This window comes from Etheostoma spectabile, chromosome 3 (assembly GCF_008692095.1).
Source record: "Etheostoma spectabile isolate EspeVRDwgs_2016 chromosome 3, UIUC_Espe_1.0, whole genome shotgun sequence".
In the NCBI taxonomy this organism is placed as follows: Eukaryota; Metazoa; Chordata; class Actinopteri; order Perciformes; family Percidae; genus Etheostoma; species Etheostoma spectabile.
Genome location: NC_045735.1, coordinates 26,985,925 through 27,002,589, shown reverse-complemented (window position 1 = coordinate 27,002,589; position 16,665 = coordinate 26,985,925). Strand labels below are relative to the sequence as shown.

Below are 16,665 nucleotides of genomic sequence, written 5' to 3'. Positions count from 1 at the left end.
TGTTCATTCATAGTTTTGATGCCTTCAGTGGTAATCCACAATGTAAATAGACATGAAAATAAAGGAAACGCATTGAATGAGAAGGTGTGTCCAAACTTTTGGCCTGTACTGTATACGTATATGATATATATATATATATATATATATATATGTGTGTGTGTATATGAGATATATATATAGTGTATATATGTATATGTGTACATATTGTATGTATATATGTGCATTGTATGTATATATAATGAATGTATGTACATACTGTATATGTATACATAGTACATATATACTGTATGTACTGAATATACAGTAAATGTGTATACATATGTGTATATATATATAGTTGAAATACATAAAAACCTGGGCTAGCAGGCTGCTATATATGTATAGAGGACTGCAGTGCAATGGTTATATCTAGGCCTACAGTAGGTGTTTCTTGAATATAGTATCGTCTTATTCGCAGAAACTGGTAGGGAAGCTCTTTGTGTGACTTAACTTATTTAGGTCTAAGAAGTTTATTATGAAAGCCTAAATAGGAGGATTATTTCCAGAATACCAAACTTGTGTTGCTGCAGGGTCTTTATTGCTTTACAACACTGACAAAGCAATCTTTTCATTATGTATTTTATGCTGTGGAGGTTTCTGTCAGTGCAGTTAAAGGTCGGCCACAGTAGCAAGAAGTCGCATGGCCTGTGGTAGGCTCATGGAGAGAGAGAGAGAGGAGAGAGAGAGAGAGAGAGAGAGAGAGAGAGAGAGGAGAGAGAGAGAGAGAGCGGGGTAAAGGGGGGGGGGGGGGGGGTGTGCACTCGCCGATACAACGGAGCACTTTTTTTGGCGACTGAGAGGACCTCTTGTGGCTCCCAGCATCTCCGTCCGTCCCTCGGTTGGTTTTGTCCGGCGTTGGTTGCCGTCACCCCCTGGATTTTTATTTATAACCGACAAGAAAATTGGATGGGACGCACACACGGGCAAGACAATCCCGGAAATAGCATGCGTACTCTCAGTCTGTCACGTAGGCTACGCTCACTGTGGATTTGCATTACAGGCTGCCCTGGGTAAGCAGTGTTTAAACATGTTTGACATTACAGCTGCACATTTAAACAATGTATTTCCCACTCTTAATTGTGTGTTTCAGCTGAAGGAATAGGCCTACACTGGTGTTGGTGTCCTACTTATTTTGTTAATGATGGATCTCATCATAAGTTGGTAATCAATAGCTGATAAAGGCGATAGCTGTCTAAATCTTTAGGCTGTCTTTTTGGGGACATGTTTCTAAATTCAGCCTAACTTCAGTGTAAATGACAGTCAGGAAAAGTGAGTTTGTGTTAGCCTTTATTTCTCCTACTTACTCAGCTAGGTGCAACAAGGCTATATAGTCTACTTAATTGTGTTATTTTGTTACACTGTATTCTTGCCCTATGTTATTTAAGGCTAAATGCATAACATATAGCACAAATTTATACTACTTCTTCACAGCTTACTGTGACAAGAGGCCTGCAGTGGTCTATTATTAGGCCTAACGTGTATCGTTTTACTCCACAGATACCCTGCACGGCCTCAACATGTTTATAAAACGGATAAAAACAAATACTCAGCTTGAGAGTACTAAATGAGAGTGACTGGTGAAATAAAGGCACGTAGAAGAGGACTTGGACATGCAACTTCTAGTGGCTGTGGCAAAGATCCTCTCCATCAGAGAAAGCAGCAGCTCAGCTAGAAAATGAAGCGAGGACGTGTGCTACGTGCGCATCCAGCAGATGACGAGGTGAAATGGAGAGCTTGGGACACACGGACCTTTTAAACCCAAGCTCTTCCCGCGGATCCGTCGCTGTTTCAGCCTCGCAGGAGAGAAGGACGAGCGGCCAGCAGAGCGTCTTCGGAGCGGCAGAGATTCACCACACACACCGGTCCGACATGGGGCTTAACGGCTTCTGCGCGGCGCCGGTCGGGAGTCCAACGGCCGCGGAGTTACTCGCGGGTCTGGCCTCTCAGACCGACTCCCCTGCAATCACAATCCCGACGAAGCAGTCCAAAACCGGCGTGCCGCTCTACAATGGCGGGGTGGTGCCTCCATCTGCCACCGTGGAGGGAAGCCACGCAGGCGTTTTGGCCCACACGCCAAACGGGTACCCGGTACAACTCAAGGGGACGGCGGGGGTAACTGGCGGCCCTATGCACCCCCTCACCAGCAGAGTCCGTCTGACGGTGAACGGAGACCGGACAGCTCATGAGAAGTGTTCTTTAGTGACGAGGAGGATCAATGGGGACCTGAAGGCCAGACAGGTGCAACAACAGAAACGCAGAGCTGGAGAGAACCGAGACATGGGGTCAGGAACTCCTAACGGTCTCATAATGGGGTCAGTGGGGTTAGGAAGTTCTGTGAACCCGGTTTTTGCAGCGGGAGACTCAGATTCTAAGTGGAGAAGGCTGGCAGATGGGAGTGCGGCTCACAAGTCTTTAGAGGCCCCCAGAGGGGGCCGAGCAGTTGCCCCGCTTATGGTCACAGTCAACTGCAGCAACAGTTCTCATAGCAACCAAATGACTTTCAATCATTTACACTGTTTCAATCCCCAATCTCCCTTAACCCATCAAACTAACCAGCACAACGGACATAAAGTGGCCTCTTCAGGCCCACCAGCTGCACCCAGCCAGACTTCCCACATCGAGGCTAAGTGCATCCCGACCCCACCACCTTCTGCAGGGGCTGGCTGGTCAGCAGAGCACATAGCCCAGCAGTACATCATCCCCTGCATGAAGTACTATGGCATCTGTGTGAAGGATAACTTCCTGGGCCCTCAGTTGGGCGACAGGGTCCTGGACGAGGTGGAGGTCCTAAACCGTAGCGGAAAATTTCGGGGCGGGCAGCTGGTGAGCCAGAAGAGCATTCCCTCTCGGAGCATCCGGGGAGACCAGATCGCCTGGGTTGAGGGACGAGAGCCCGGGTGCGAGAGCATCGGGGCGCTGATGGCTTACATCGACGAGGCCGTCATGTACAGCGCTGCCAACGGACAGCTCGGCGACTGTGTCATCAATGGACGCACTAAGGTGAGATGAGGAACAGGGTGGGGACAGGTGGGGACAGGTGAGAGGAAATCAGGCAGGGGTATGTCAGAGACAACACAGGCTACAAACAAGTCGCTCAGTCTGATGACAGCATTACATTTTGAGCAAGTTGTGAGTTGTGTCTTATCTGTTCTGCTCTATCTCTCTTCTCTTATGCTGACATGCAGGCAGGCACACACACACACACACACACACACACACACTTACACTTACACCACAGTTGGAGTGCGAGCCGTAGGATGAGCCCTTCTGTGTTTCTGGCACATGTGAGCTTGATAAGGGGGCTGCGGGTTGAGCCTTCACCCTAAACTGGCCCCGTGCCTGGGTATAGAACCTGCCTAAGTTTGCCCCTGTCCCAACCTTCATACCACTGGTACCTAAAAGAAGAAGAAAAAACTGTATCTCCTCTGCCATCACTTTATCTTGGACTTTGAAGACAACTTTTTCTATCCCCATTTTAACCCATGCAAACATGGTGCTGACGTAGGAGAGTGTGTTTTTTTCTTCCCCTTTATCATATCTGATGCCACGTGAGCCGCGTGTTTTCTCTTTACTCTCACGTGACTATCTTAGCTTCTTTCCCATTAAGGTTTTTCAAATGCCATGCACAGTTAATGAGTTTCCCAGTCTGACTGAAGTCTAGTTTATTCTAAATTCTGAATCTATGTGTACACTCTACAGTCTTTGTTGATGTGACGTGTAAACGCAATAGAGTGTAAAACTCTCTCACATTAGGGGACTTGTCTGTCTCTGTCTGTCTGTCTGTCTGTCTGTCTGTCCGTCCGTCCGTCCGTCCATTTCATTCCAGTCCAAACTGTTCCCCAACAATGTTGTTCAATTAATATTTACAATATAACAGATCCAGACAATGCAGATTGGTGTGATTTAAAACATTTGAAACAGAAACGAGACTGTAGAGTAAATGTATAGAACTGTACATACATCATTTTCATAGCAAAGTGGCCATTATTCATATGAAATCACTTAATAAACAGTCTCCATTAGGCCTGCCCGATTCTGGGAAAAATATGAATCACAATTTTTTTTCAGCTTAGAATTGATATCATGATTCTCTGCCAAACTCCCAGTAGAAAGTAGTTGCGTTTGTGATGCAGGTGGCTCGTAAAATTAAATGAGAATCAGTCCAAAAAATATGTATAGCATATAAATATATAAATAAATATATACATATGTATAATTTATATTATTTTTTATAAAAAAAAAATATTATTTAATATATAATAAATAGTATTTAAAAATGTAATTGTAAACAGGGTGACTCGAGATCCCAATTTTATAATGATTAATCATGCAGGCCTAATCTCCATCTGCGTTTTTTGGTGTACCCGTCTCCATGTTTTATGTAATCCTCTACAGCACTCTCTTCACAATGCATTGGCCTCCCAACCTTGTTCACCCCATCTGTGCAACACCACACATAGCACCTTGCCCTCTGTGCACGTCTAGTTCGATGGAGTGTTTCAACAGCAGTAAGTTTGGCCTCATACCAGCAGCTTTTGCTCTCTTAAATATGGGCTTTTCTCTGCTGCTTTCAAGTCAAAGCCATGCCTAGACTGTGACAAAATGACAGCAAAACAGGAAAGTTCAGTGACTATATTGGAACGGGTGAGCTAACAAATCTAATTTTCCAAGATTCCAAATTTTCAGTTTAGAGTGCAAAATACTTGGAACCTCTGCTTACTTATGAGTTGCATTCTACTGCACACAAAATGCTGTCTCACTTATAAAAAAAACCCCTCTTTATCTGTTGACACAATGAGCTGCAGCTTCCTTTCATAACTGAAGTGGATTTAATCTGTGAAATCAAAAAGCCATCAAAGCTGTCTCAATTCCCCTGCCTGTTCTGAAGAAGAAGCAGCTTCATTTAGTTTAAAAAAAAATAATACTTGAGCTGTGCAGCTTCATTTGATTGCGGTTATGCTATTCACTAGTGCATACATAAAGGAAATGAATATAAGTGATATTGCTCTGGATGTTTCTTTTATTGTATCACTCAGGTTGACACTTGTAAGAGGCTTGAAAACAGTCATAAGAAGTGGTCTCCAGTATCTATACCTTCGAGAAGCTTACCAGGATGTAATGTTGTGTTTATCTATTGCTTACAAAGTTATTTGTTTTCTCTTATTTGGCATGGCGATGAGTGATTTCCAGGTGAAAAACTGCCAAACACCAATCCTCCAGATATCTCCATATAACCGTGGTATAGTAAAAATGCTGCAAAGTACAAAATGTCCTGGCTGGTGTTCCTGTAGAGGAGGGCAGGAGACAGCTAAGCAATAGATGCAATGATGGACTGTGCATGAGAGAAAGAGGAAGTGATAGAAAAAAAGGAGGATCAGCGTGGAGTACATCCAGATGAAGAAGGTCACTGCATCTTTACCGTCCTCCTAATCCCCAAACCTTCTTCTTTTTCTACTTGTTCTTTCTTTTTCACTTTCCTTCTTGTCTTTTATTCTGACCTCTTTTTCCTTTCACCTATGCTTTACTTCACTGCTTTTCCCCTTCGTCTTATCAACCCCCTTATTTGCTACTTGGACAAAATATTTCCCAGCCGTTACCTTGGTAACAGGCTCATAAAGAGTAGAGCTCTGCATTGTGTATGAAAGAGATGTACCAGGAGAGGGACTGGCAATGCCCAACATAATGAGCCACACAGGGAACGTGTCACATGAAGGGGGATGGGATAGACCGGAAGTGAGATTGGAAGGAGCTGGGGGAGCAACGAGTGGGAGGAGAGTGTTGAGCGAGTGAGACGGGGCGATGCAGCAAAAACTTTGGCATAAAGAGAGAGTCTCCTGCAGCAGCGTGTCTTCAGGTGCCCCTCCCGGAGAGCTTGACAGTGTGGTTCCGGAAGTAAAAATCAGATTAATTTTCTCCATGAGGATTTTGATTATTAGCCACAAAGTCTAACCCAGGGATCTTCAACAACCAAATTGTCTTGCATGAATCAGACATATTGCTAGCAAAGACAAATCAGCCATTGATGATAGGTTTACTGGCCTATAGGTAAGGTATTCACCAAGGTAGCCATCCAATAATTAATAAAAATATATTTAAAATAATGCCAAAAAATAGTTTTTTTAACAGCTGTATATTCTATGCACTAAACATGGCTTTAGGCCACCCACACATTATTTTAGTCCTAGTTTTAATATGCAACATAATTTTTATACAATATATGTAGTAGGGATCCCTTATCTGTGTCTCTCAGTTAAGGGGTCCTTGGCTTAAAAACAACATTGAAGACCCCTGGTCCACCAGACCCCTGTTCTAAGGAAGACTTAATACAAGCTACGAGGTTGTGAAACGAAGGTTTATGCCCCTGTCGAAGCCAGAAGTCCATATGATAACAACCTTGTTTTAAAGCAACACCAAAGCATGTTTCCTCTTCGGTCCCCCTACAGGTTGGAAGTAGAATTGTCCATTATCGCTGTCTCATTTAAACAACAGATCCGCTGAGTAATCCCTGACTGCAGTACGTAGATCGAAGAGTGGCTCAGCGTGGGTGGAGCTAAACGTATGACTCCACACGCTTGCCCAATAGTAACCGGAAGAGGAAGAATGTGTGTTTTAGTCCATAATATTGCACAGGACTTTCACCCCAGAGAGCGCGGATCGTGGCCCGCGTATGGGGTTTAATTTCGCTGTTGTTGTTTTCTTAAACCCAACCATTACAATGTGGCGCGTCCCCCAGAGGCCGCGGATTGTGGCCTCCGTGTGGTGTTTCATTTCCCTGGTATTCTTTTCCTAAGCACAACTGTCCCGTTGTTGTCCTGCCCCCAGAGACCCCGGATTGTGTCCTGGCATGTGACGTGTCCTTTCCCCGTTCTTCTTTTCCACAACCCAACCTCCATATAGATGCTTCCCATTACGTGCTGACCACCACAAAACAAACAAGATGATCCCATTTGACGAACTGCAGTGAGAACGGCCACATAGTTTGAGAATGTGCTGCCTGATCTCCGGCACCAGAAGCTGCTACCATTAATGTCTCTGATCGTTTCTGTACACTGTCTTGTACCCTTGCCTTTCTTTCCAGTTTTCAAAACGGTCTTTTGCACCAAATCAAATGTGTTATGGTTCTGATTTATCTCATGGCTGGTTGGCTTAAAGGCTTAAAACTCTTCATATATGCATTTAATGAAATGGCAGTGGAGATATTGACTGGTGAAAATCACTTCTGGAACCAGAGCTGTAGAGCTCAGCAGTGCCACCATGCAGGCTGGATAGATATCTAAAAAAAAAAAAGAAGCTAAACTTTCTTTCATTTAACAGACTAAATAATCGATCACTTGTGAAAAATAACCGTCAAATTAATAAATAATGAAAATAATCGTTCGTTGCGGTCCTAAAATGCCCTTCGCACTTTTGCAAGTTAGAATTAGTGTAAGCTATGGACCGAGCTCGTCACTCACTCACCCACTCCCTCACTTTCACCACAGTCAGAGGTGACTCATGCATAATGAATGCCATTGGTGCCAAAGCAGAGCTGACTCATAGGGGCTGAGCAAATTTTCCAACTTTTTTTTGTTTATGTTCACATAAAATATAACCTATAATATTAAAAAAAAAAGAAGAAAAAAAAGATGACTGTTGGATATTTGATTATGCTTCTAATGCAGCAATCTATTCCTTATTAAAGGTACAGATAGCAACGCCGTCTCCAAATACGGTGACTGCCTATAAGAGCAAACAGGGCAGAAGCTTTTAAATCAGAGCACACAATGTCCTACTGACCTATGGACATCCCCCCTGCACACACACGCAGATATCACTCGTTGGTGTGACTCAGCATTAACTAGAGGCCGATACTTTGTAACCTCTTATAGTAAACACAGATCAGTTGACACCAGTCCAGCATTGTTTATTCTGCAGTTAATCCATAAATTAAAGGATCTAAGGTTAAATATGTCCTCAGAAACCGTTATCCAGCCTGTAGAAGCAGCGTGGAACACAGCGCACATATAAGCTGGGAGGGACAAAGCAGTTCATCATCATTCAGTTAATTCATCCTTCCCTTTTCTCAAATCCAATCTGGTAGAAACTATTAATAATAACGGGACCTGATTAACATCATACATTGTCTCATCTAGACTGCTTGTGATTCATCAGCTGTGGAAATTAAGCAAGAAGGCTGTGCTGCTAGACAGTTATTGAGTCAAGTGGTTTCAACCCAGGAGATGGCCTCTGTCGTGCTGAAGTACATATGCTTAAGCAAGACCTTGGCCCACTCCCAACATGGACTCTCCTGCTGTGATGTGAGGGTTGTCCCACGCTGAAATTGAGAGGACTTTGCGGACTCTCTCACAGACTTTTTGAGCCTGTCAACACACACTTTTCCTAAGTTTGCTTGAAGTAATGACTGTTTTTTCTAGGTCTTTATTCTGGAAATCATGATCAAGTTGATTTGGGTTCGTCTGATTTGATCAAACAATATAACGTAGTAGGGAAGTTAGTAAACTATCAAAATTAAAATAGTTTGTCCATTTAAATGAGTGACCGTATCAGATCCTTCACCTCTCTTCTTTCTTTCTGTATTTGCATTTCATACAGTCATCTTCTCTCTACTTGCACATGCAAGAATAGCACACTTCCATCTATTATTCCAATTGATTATTTCAGCCCCCCCCACACACACACAAAGATACATATGTTCTTCCCCTCACTCTTTCTCCTTAACCAGCTGTACTCGCTGTGTTTGTTCAAGCTTAACTATCCCCTCACCCCTTCCTCCTATCATCACTCCTCTTATCAGAATATGCGTGCAGCGTTGGAGTTTATTTTTGTTCCTTGTCCACGACAGCCTGTTCTGACTGCTCGGCCGTCACCTTGGCAACTCTGGTATCTAACCCAGTGATGCTATTAGGCCATTAATCTACAGACGCATTATTGGTGGTGCATGGCAGACAGGTGGTTGATGCCAATTAGACTTTCACTCACTGTGGGCACAGATCTAGGCAGAGATGAAAGGGCAGGGCAGAAACGACAGATAGGATCGAGACGTGTTGTGTCACGCTGTGTGACTGAACGTGTGTGTATGTGTGTGTGTATGTGTGTGTGTGAGCTGCTGACAGAAGGAGATTGTAACCCGTGCATATGTATGTGAAACTGATTTGAATACCAGTGTATTTAGTGTGTTTGTAAAGCCTAAAGTTGCTAGAGAATAAATAACATAAACCTCCATCTAAATTGTATGCCTGTCTTGTGCAAGATTTGATCTAGACGTGTGTGTGTGTGTGTGTGTGTGTGTGTGTGTGTGTGTGTGTGTGTGTGTGTGTGTGTGTGTGTGTGTGTGTGTGTGTGTGTGTGTGGTGTGTGTGTGTGTGTGTGTGTGTGTGTGTGTGTGTGTGTGTGTGTGTGTGTGTGTGTGGTGTGTGTGTGTGTGTGTGTGTGTGTGTGTGTGTGTGTGTGTGTGTGTGTGTGTGTGTGTGTGTGTGTGTGTGTGTGTGTGTGTGTGTGTGTGTGTGTGTGTGTGTCTGTGTGTGTGTGTGTGTGTGTGTGTGTGTGTGTGTGTGTGTGTGCTGTAGGCTTGGGCTGAGCTGAGCTGTCTGGTCTGGCATATTAAATGTTTATCGTGGTTAATTACAGTTGTTAAGACTGGAACCATGTTGATAACAGCTGTGTACTGGGAAAACACACTTCCATGAATAAAGACAACAAAACACTCTCATCATTATGTGTATAGAGTAAATCCATCCTTGAACATGGAATATTTGTACTAAATTTCATAAAAACATTAATGTGCATGAGAAACAAACAAGACCCACTCTTTACAACATTGCTCCATAGCGCTACTATGGGTCAAAAACTCAGGGTTGCTTTATCTGAGCTGTTGCTTTAATGTGAAAAACACACACACAAAGAGAACAAATGACAAATGTTTGCCTAAATTAAAGGAACTAATTACGCTAAATCACATTCATATTACAATAATTTTTCTAATGATCACAATCAACACACATATTTCTCTTGTGTGCATTTGACATTGACGTCGACGCAGCAGGTCTGCTCGTCTGCCCGAGCTCCGGAGCTAAAGGTCCGGAGGTTAATGAGCTCTGACTGCATGAGTTAGTCAGTAATGAAACTCATTACTCATTTGGCTGTGAATGACGAGAGAAACACTTCATGTTCCTCTTGTGGGGAGCACACTGCCCTCCTCATGCGGACATGGCAGTGTGCTCCCCACAAGAGGACCACGAGGTGTTTCTCTCGTCATTCACAGCCAAATGAGTAATGAGTTTCTCTGACCGAAGCCCTCCTACACGAAACGTCACTTTTATTTGAGTTTCACAAATAACACGAGAACGGGTGCGTTTGTCTTAGAAATCTGTGCGAGCGCGGTGTGATCTCCTCAGGGTTAAGACTCTTACACTGTAGTACAAGGGCTTACAAGATAGCGCGTCAGGCCAGTTAAATCAATAGTGCAGCAGTGCAGAACCTGTTAGTCATAAGTGATAGTGTCCATGAACAGAGCTGAAGCGATGCTGTGACTCCTGATATTGTAACTTGTGCTACCCATGTAGAACAATATAAGTTGAGACAGTGACACTATCCTTCTTTGTTGTCAGCCTGGAGCGATAAAAGAGAGGTTATTACTCTACACGCTGTCAACTATCATCACTTGGAATCTCTCCGCGTCGGCATAGGCTGGTGTCAGTCAGTGACTCAGCTCTAGACGTTTCCTTCTCTGTCTCAGCACAGCCGGAAAATACTGAACCCTCGCCACAGCCGCTGGGAGACAGTTTGGAAACTATTCACACAACTCCAGCCTGAAACATGAGCTGATGGTACGTCACAGTGACACCAGGCTGCTTAGCGCAATCTGTTGCAGTACATTTACAGTGCTATCATACTCCCATAGTGGCCCTGGTCTGGAATGCACATTGACTGAAGTGCTCTCACGCAGGTCTTGGTTCCCTCGGAGTCCCCAGAGAAAGCAGCGCTCTCCTGCTTCACAGCCTTCAACACATAGACGTCAAGCGGGGGAAATACCAGCGCAAGACCATTGTTTGAACGTGGATATTCTATTCGAAGATTATTTTGTAGCTGGAAAAAAACCAACTGACACAATTCTCTGCTCCTTCCCCTCTCGTGACTGTGTTTCACAAATTACATCATGGGATATTGTATTAAGTGTGCGAAAAGTCCACCTGGAAAAGAGTTTACAATGGAGCAGTGGGGGAGCCAAATGGCGAGAGAGAATAAATACCTTAGGTCACTGCTCTCTTATCCAGCACGTGTTGTCAAAACTAAATAAAATGCTGTCATGAGGCTGCATCTCGTGTTTTTGTTTACAGTCTTAAGGTGGACAAAAAATGCACAGCTAACAATGCCGTTTCTTCTGTTTTAGGCAATGGTCGCTTGTTACCCAGGGAACGGGGCAGGGTACGTCCGTCATGTTGACAACCCTAACGGTGATGGACGCTGCATCACGTGTATCTACTATCTCAACAAAAACTGGGATGCCGAGGTACATTCATAAGATCACTATCCATTTTTTCTTTTTTTATTTAAACACTTTAAAACACGAGTACATCCCTCAAATCTTTGTTCACTTAAAGTACATATTGTCAGCTTTCTTTCATACTATTGTTATTGTTTTATTTTTTTAAATGGGAGGTTTTTATATTTTTTATATTTTATTTATTGTGTCCACTTGTATAACCAAGTTCTTTTTTTTCTTCTTTTTTTTTCTTTTAAATTTGTATTTTCTTTAGAATATTTATTTTTCCTTTCACTCATTTTTTTCCCCTGGATTGTCAGTCATGTTTAAGTATGTCATTTGATTCTTTTCTACGTACAGTATATATTATTTATTTAATTTTCTTCTTTAAATCAGAAAAAGACGCATAGTTGTTGCGCTGTATTATACACACCAATGTGTTCCAAATACAAATTTGAATAAAAGCATGAGTACGTTGCAGAGTAAATAAGGATCATTACAAAAATAATGTATTTCCAGCACAGTCCAAAAACACACACACACACCTGATACAGACAGGCTGAAATGTACAGGATGTACAGTACACTGAGTGACTGTGTTATGTGGGCGTTTGTAGAAACAAGGAGGGTTGCTACAGATCTACCCTGAAGGCAAAAATGTGGTAGCCAGCATCGAACCTTCGTTTGACCGGCTGCTCATCTTCTGGTCGGACCGCAGGAACCCACACGAAGTCAAGCCAGCCTACGCCACTCGGTCAGTAACTCATAAGCATGCTATACGCGCATATAAAGTTATGTTATGGTTTCATTTATTTATTTTTTTTATACACCATGTTCATTAAAATGTAAAAGTGTAAATGAGTGGATGAATTATTCAACAGTTTGCACTGAAAACAAGTAAAGTTTTTCATACATTTTGAATTAACGAGCCAAATACGCACGCACGCACGCACGCACGCACGCACGCACGCACGCACGCACGCACGCACGCACGCACGCACACACACACACACACACACACACACACACACACACAATTAGTGCTTTGGCTCTTCTTTTTCCCCATTCCTGCTCTCTACTCAAGGAATGCTTGTTAAGAAATTGAAATTACGCATACGGTTATTTACACCATAGCAACAAATAGTCGTGACCATCGAGAGTACATGGCACACTGCTTTTACTCCTGCATTTCCCCTCTTCTCTACTCCTCTCCATCTGACTGCTGGGGGGCGAGGTGGAGCCGGAGGCAGGAAGTATGTGTTTCCTGAGGGGTCTGTGGGCAGTAGAGGGGAGGAAGGTTCGATTGCAGGACTCATGCTGGAGAGGCGCAGACGTTAAGAGACAGGAATAAACAACACGGCCCCGCCGGAGAGACTAGAAACTGTAGAAATTAACCCTCTGTTGCCCCTGGACAGCCGCTGCCGTCTGCTTTTCGCTGTCATGCAAGATATTATTTTGTAATCTGTTGTCTCTAGATGGGTCAGAAATGACCTTTCAAAGACCATTTTTTTTGCCCTTTTGATCTGATTTTTAAAGGGAAATTTGGTCTTTATCACATACAGGTTTTCAACTGCTAAGCTACTTTATGTACTCCACCTAAACAGAAAAATGTGTCCAAATGAGCTGTAAATTAACTGTTTGCACTTCTCAATTCAGGACATTTTAAACTTGCTTAAACTTAAGCCCAGTATATTTTTTCACTACAAAACAGCATTTTGTTTTGAGTTTTATATTGTAGTGAGAAAAGAGATTATCTCTTGTCGTAATATTATTAAGATCTATTTGTCCTTTTTGTGTTTTACAGCTATGCCATCACAGTCTGGTACTTTGATGCCAAAGAGAGAGCTGAAGCTAAAGAGAAGTACAGATTGGGTAAGCTTTCTTTTCTTTAGTCGTAGTTCAATGTTTGCTTTTTGTTTTTCTTGCTTGATTATGCACGGTGTCACCTCTGGTTATATTTGGTGCAACTTCATATTGTATGTAATTAACATGCTCTTTCTCTATTGCTTGTGTAGCATCAGGACAGAAAGGTGTTCAAGTGCCTGTCACGCAAAACAGCAGGACATAAATCTCATCTAATCACTGGAGAGCACTCCGAAAGTATTATGTGCCTTCCTGAACTGCTATTGGACATCGCGATCAAAAGGGGAGACACTGGTAAACTGTTAGTCATCAATGCTGCTCCATACCACTCTTACAGTGTCAGCTGTCGGATTCTCGCCACGGGCTGCGATGTGATTTTTCTCCGTCATGTGATCAGGCTGCTGATTAAAGACTTGGCAGATATAGAGCACAACAGACTCCATTATGATGTGAGATCATAATTACACATCGTGGCTAAAGAAGAAGAAAATAACTTTGACGTCTCGCTGACTAATGTGTGAAGACCTCAAGCTGAACGGAATTGTTATTTTTTTTAATTTTTTTTGGCTGTTTGGTTATAAGTGATGTGATGTATTGAGGAATCATTGATTTTCTCTGCTCTTGTGTCATTTTCAATTCAAACACAAGGAGCATTAATGATGAATCAGCAGGCAGACATTGGGGAAAAGGTGCGCAAGGAGTAGAAATGAATGGTGTTGTCCCTGGAATAACTTATGTCCCTTTGTCTCATGATGTAGGCAAGTCGTGTGTAAAAACAGAGGCACAGAAAAGAGAAAAGTTGCCCTTTGGCACTCATGCAGTCGGTCCAGGTTCAAGCACTAACCCTGAACATTACAGGGACACACGCTTGAAAACTTGCAGGGAGGAGAACACTGCACCGTAGTTTGACTATATAGCACACTACGTAGTTCAATTAGTGTTTCTGGACTTCTTAATTCAGTGCCAGGCTAGTACTAAAATATGTTTTGCAACGGTCTCAAAATTGTTAGTTTGACAAAAACGCTGAATAATCCAGCATGGACATTTTTTCTGTCGATACAATGCGTAAAGTTGAAATTTTTTTTAATGTAACATGAAGTGCTATCTGTATGACACGGCTCACACTTGAGACAAGAGGAAAGCTTTCCAGTGAAGAAGGTAAAAACGTGTGTGTGTGTGTGTGTGTGTGTGTGTGCTGAGTCTTAACAAGATGGAAACAGTAGGTCTGCTCAGTGCAGTGTGGACACATGTCGGACAAACCTGCCCAAACAAAAGACCATCTACTTTATAAAGCACAGAGTTAAGCATACACTGTATGTGGACTGCAGGGTCAAACTACTGCGTTCTTGTGTGTGGGATTGAGTGTTTGTGTGTTAGTGTATACGTATGTATGTGACAATTTTCACGGTCTCAAAGAGCGTTGCAAAATTGTCTGCAGATTGGTTAAGAAGGTTATTTAAAAAAAAAAAAAAGCACTTTATTGTTTAAAATGCCATGCGGTAATGATAGAAACAATATAACTAAAAATGTATATTAATGCCTTCATGCTGGGGATAATATGGTCATTCAAATGCAATAGAAACTAAAACAATGAGAACAAAATGAACTTGTTTGCCTTTTTTTATTTTGGAATATTTAATTAAACTTGTCTGTTTTTGTACACATAAATAATTTTGTTATTGATTTACTGGGGCAAAATCCCAGCTGAATCCCAGTTTTATTCAGCTAGCGAGATTTGACCAAGGGAGCAGCACAATACACATTATCAAAATAAACTAGAATCAGTCTCAGTCATTCGCTACGTTAGGGATCAAATTACTGAATACTAATTGCAGGGTGTACTTTAATAAATATTACCACCATCAGTCTATTTGGAAATGATGTATGCCTTAAATAAACAACATTTTAGTATGTCGGAAGAGTAGTCCGTTATTAGTTGTCAAAATGGCAGACTATTTCAGTTTAAGTCATTCTAGTTTTACTATGAAGGAAAGTACACCAAAGCTCTTGTGTAATGAAGTCCTAATTTGAGAGACAAAGAGCACAAAAAATAAGCGGAAAGTTAGTTTTATACAGTGAAAAAGGTTATTAATAAATCTTGTGCTTTGTGACTTTTTGTGCGGGACACAGATACACTCGGCAGGAAGCATGTTAAAACATAAAAATATTCAAACAACTGGCATAAAAGATAGAAGTCTTAAATGATATGAAGTGTTCTATAAATGCCTTGAAAATGTCATGTACAGTACTTGATGAATTATCCAGTTTTTAACATGCAGAGATGTTATTTTTCAGAGTAAAAAAAACAACCCGTATGAACATTCAATAGGAGTCTGCAGCATCTCAAAATGACACTCAAAGAAATTTGGCTATTCCCAGGAATTTAAACACAGATAGCATGGACAAAAAGTACAATTAGCAGAATATCAATATCTAAATCTATGGGATTTTGTTGGATTCAAGGTCTGATTGAAATGATAAATTAAAGAAACCTGAGCCGAGTTAATGTGGACCAGCAGGGTTTTGTAAAACCAACACTTTACTGCAAATGTTTTGAGTCAGCGTTAAACTGTAGGCTATATTGAGGATGATTAATCAAAAGCTCTTCATGGCATTACTGCAAAGATGATCAAAGACACAAAATGTATTGAAAGCAAGTACAAAGTGATTTTTAACTTTTGTGTTGTTTTCCCGTTTTCTTATGTTTTGTCCTTTTTTCAACACTTTTGATGCTTTTTTTCAATGTTTGTCACTTTTTTTTTTTACATTTTCACAACTTAACACTAACTTATTAACTCTAGCTTTACAATTATTTTTGGAATTTATGGTCAATAAACCTTATTTATAGGAAATTTTACCTAAATGTGTAGGAAAAGGCAGAAAGTGTATGGGGATGGATAATCACAGGACAAAATATGTCAACTTTTACTCAATACTATTTCAAAAACACTTCAATTTGTTTTTCAAATGCTTTCAATTGAATAAAACACCCCAAAATTAATGAACATAGCGATTTCTACTTGCCAAAGAGCGTTGTGTGGAATCAGTCATGTTATTTAGGGTAATTAAAAAAAGAACATTGATCTAGGAAAATGGGTCAATTTGACCCAAGGACAACATGAGGGTTAAAATGTCTCAACACCACTGTCATACATATGGATGGTGACTGAAGGTCATGTATGTGTTGTTAAATGCATCTTTTCTGGGGATTATCTCAGATTATCCCAGACAACTAGGCTGTCTGGGCGCCCCAGGCCCAGATAGCTCAGTTGGTAGAGCAGG

General features: G+C 41.8%; 1 protein-coding gene across 1 annotated transcript; it reads left to right on the top strand.

The window, feature by feature from the left end:
* Window positions 1–776: 776 nt before the first annotated feature.
* egln2 (egl-9 family hypoxia-inducible factor 2) lies at window positions 777–14,895 on the top strand. Its single transcript, XM_032508401.1, has 6 exons — window positions 777–1,049; window positions 1,537–3,039; window positions 11,429–11,548; window positions 12,138–12,274; window positions 13,325–13,392; window positions 13,536–14,895. Exons 2-6 carry the CDS (start codon window positions 1,765–1,767, stop codon window positions 13,586–13,588), a joined length of 1,653 nt encoding a protein of 550 aa, XP_032364292.1. The 5' UTR covers window positions 777–1,049; window positions 1,537–1,764; the 3' UTR covers window positions 13,589–14,895.
* The last annotated feature ends 1,770 nt before the right edge of the window (window positions 14,896–16,665 follow it).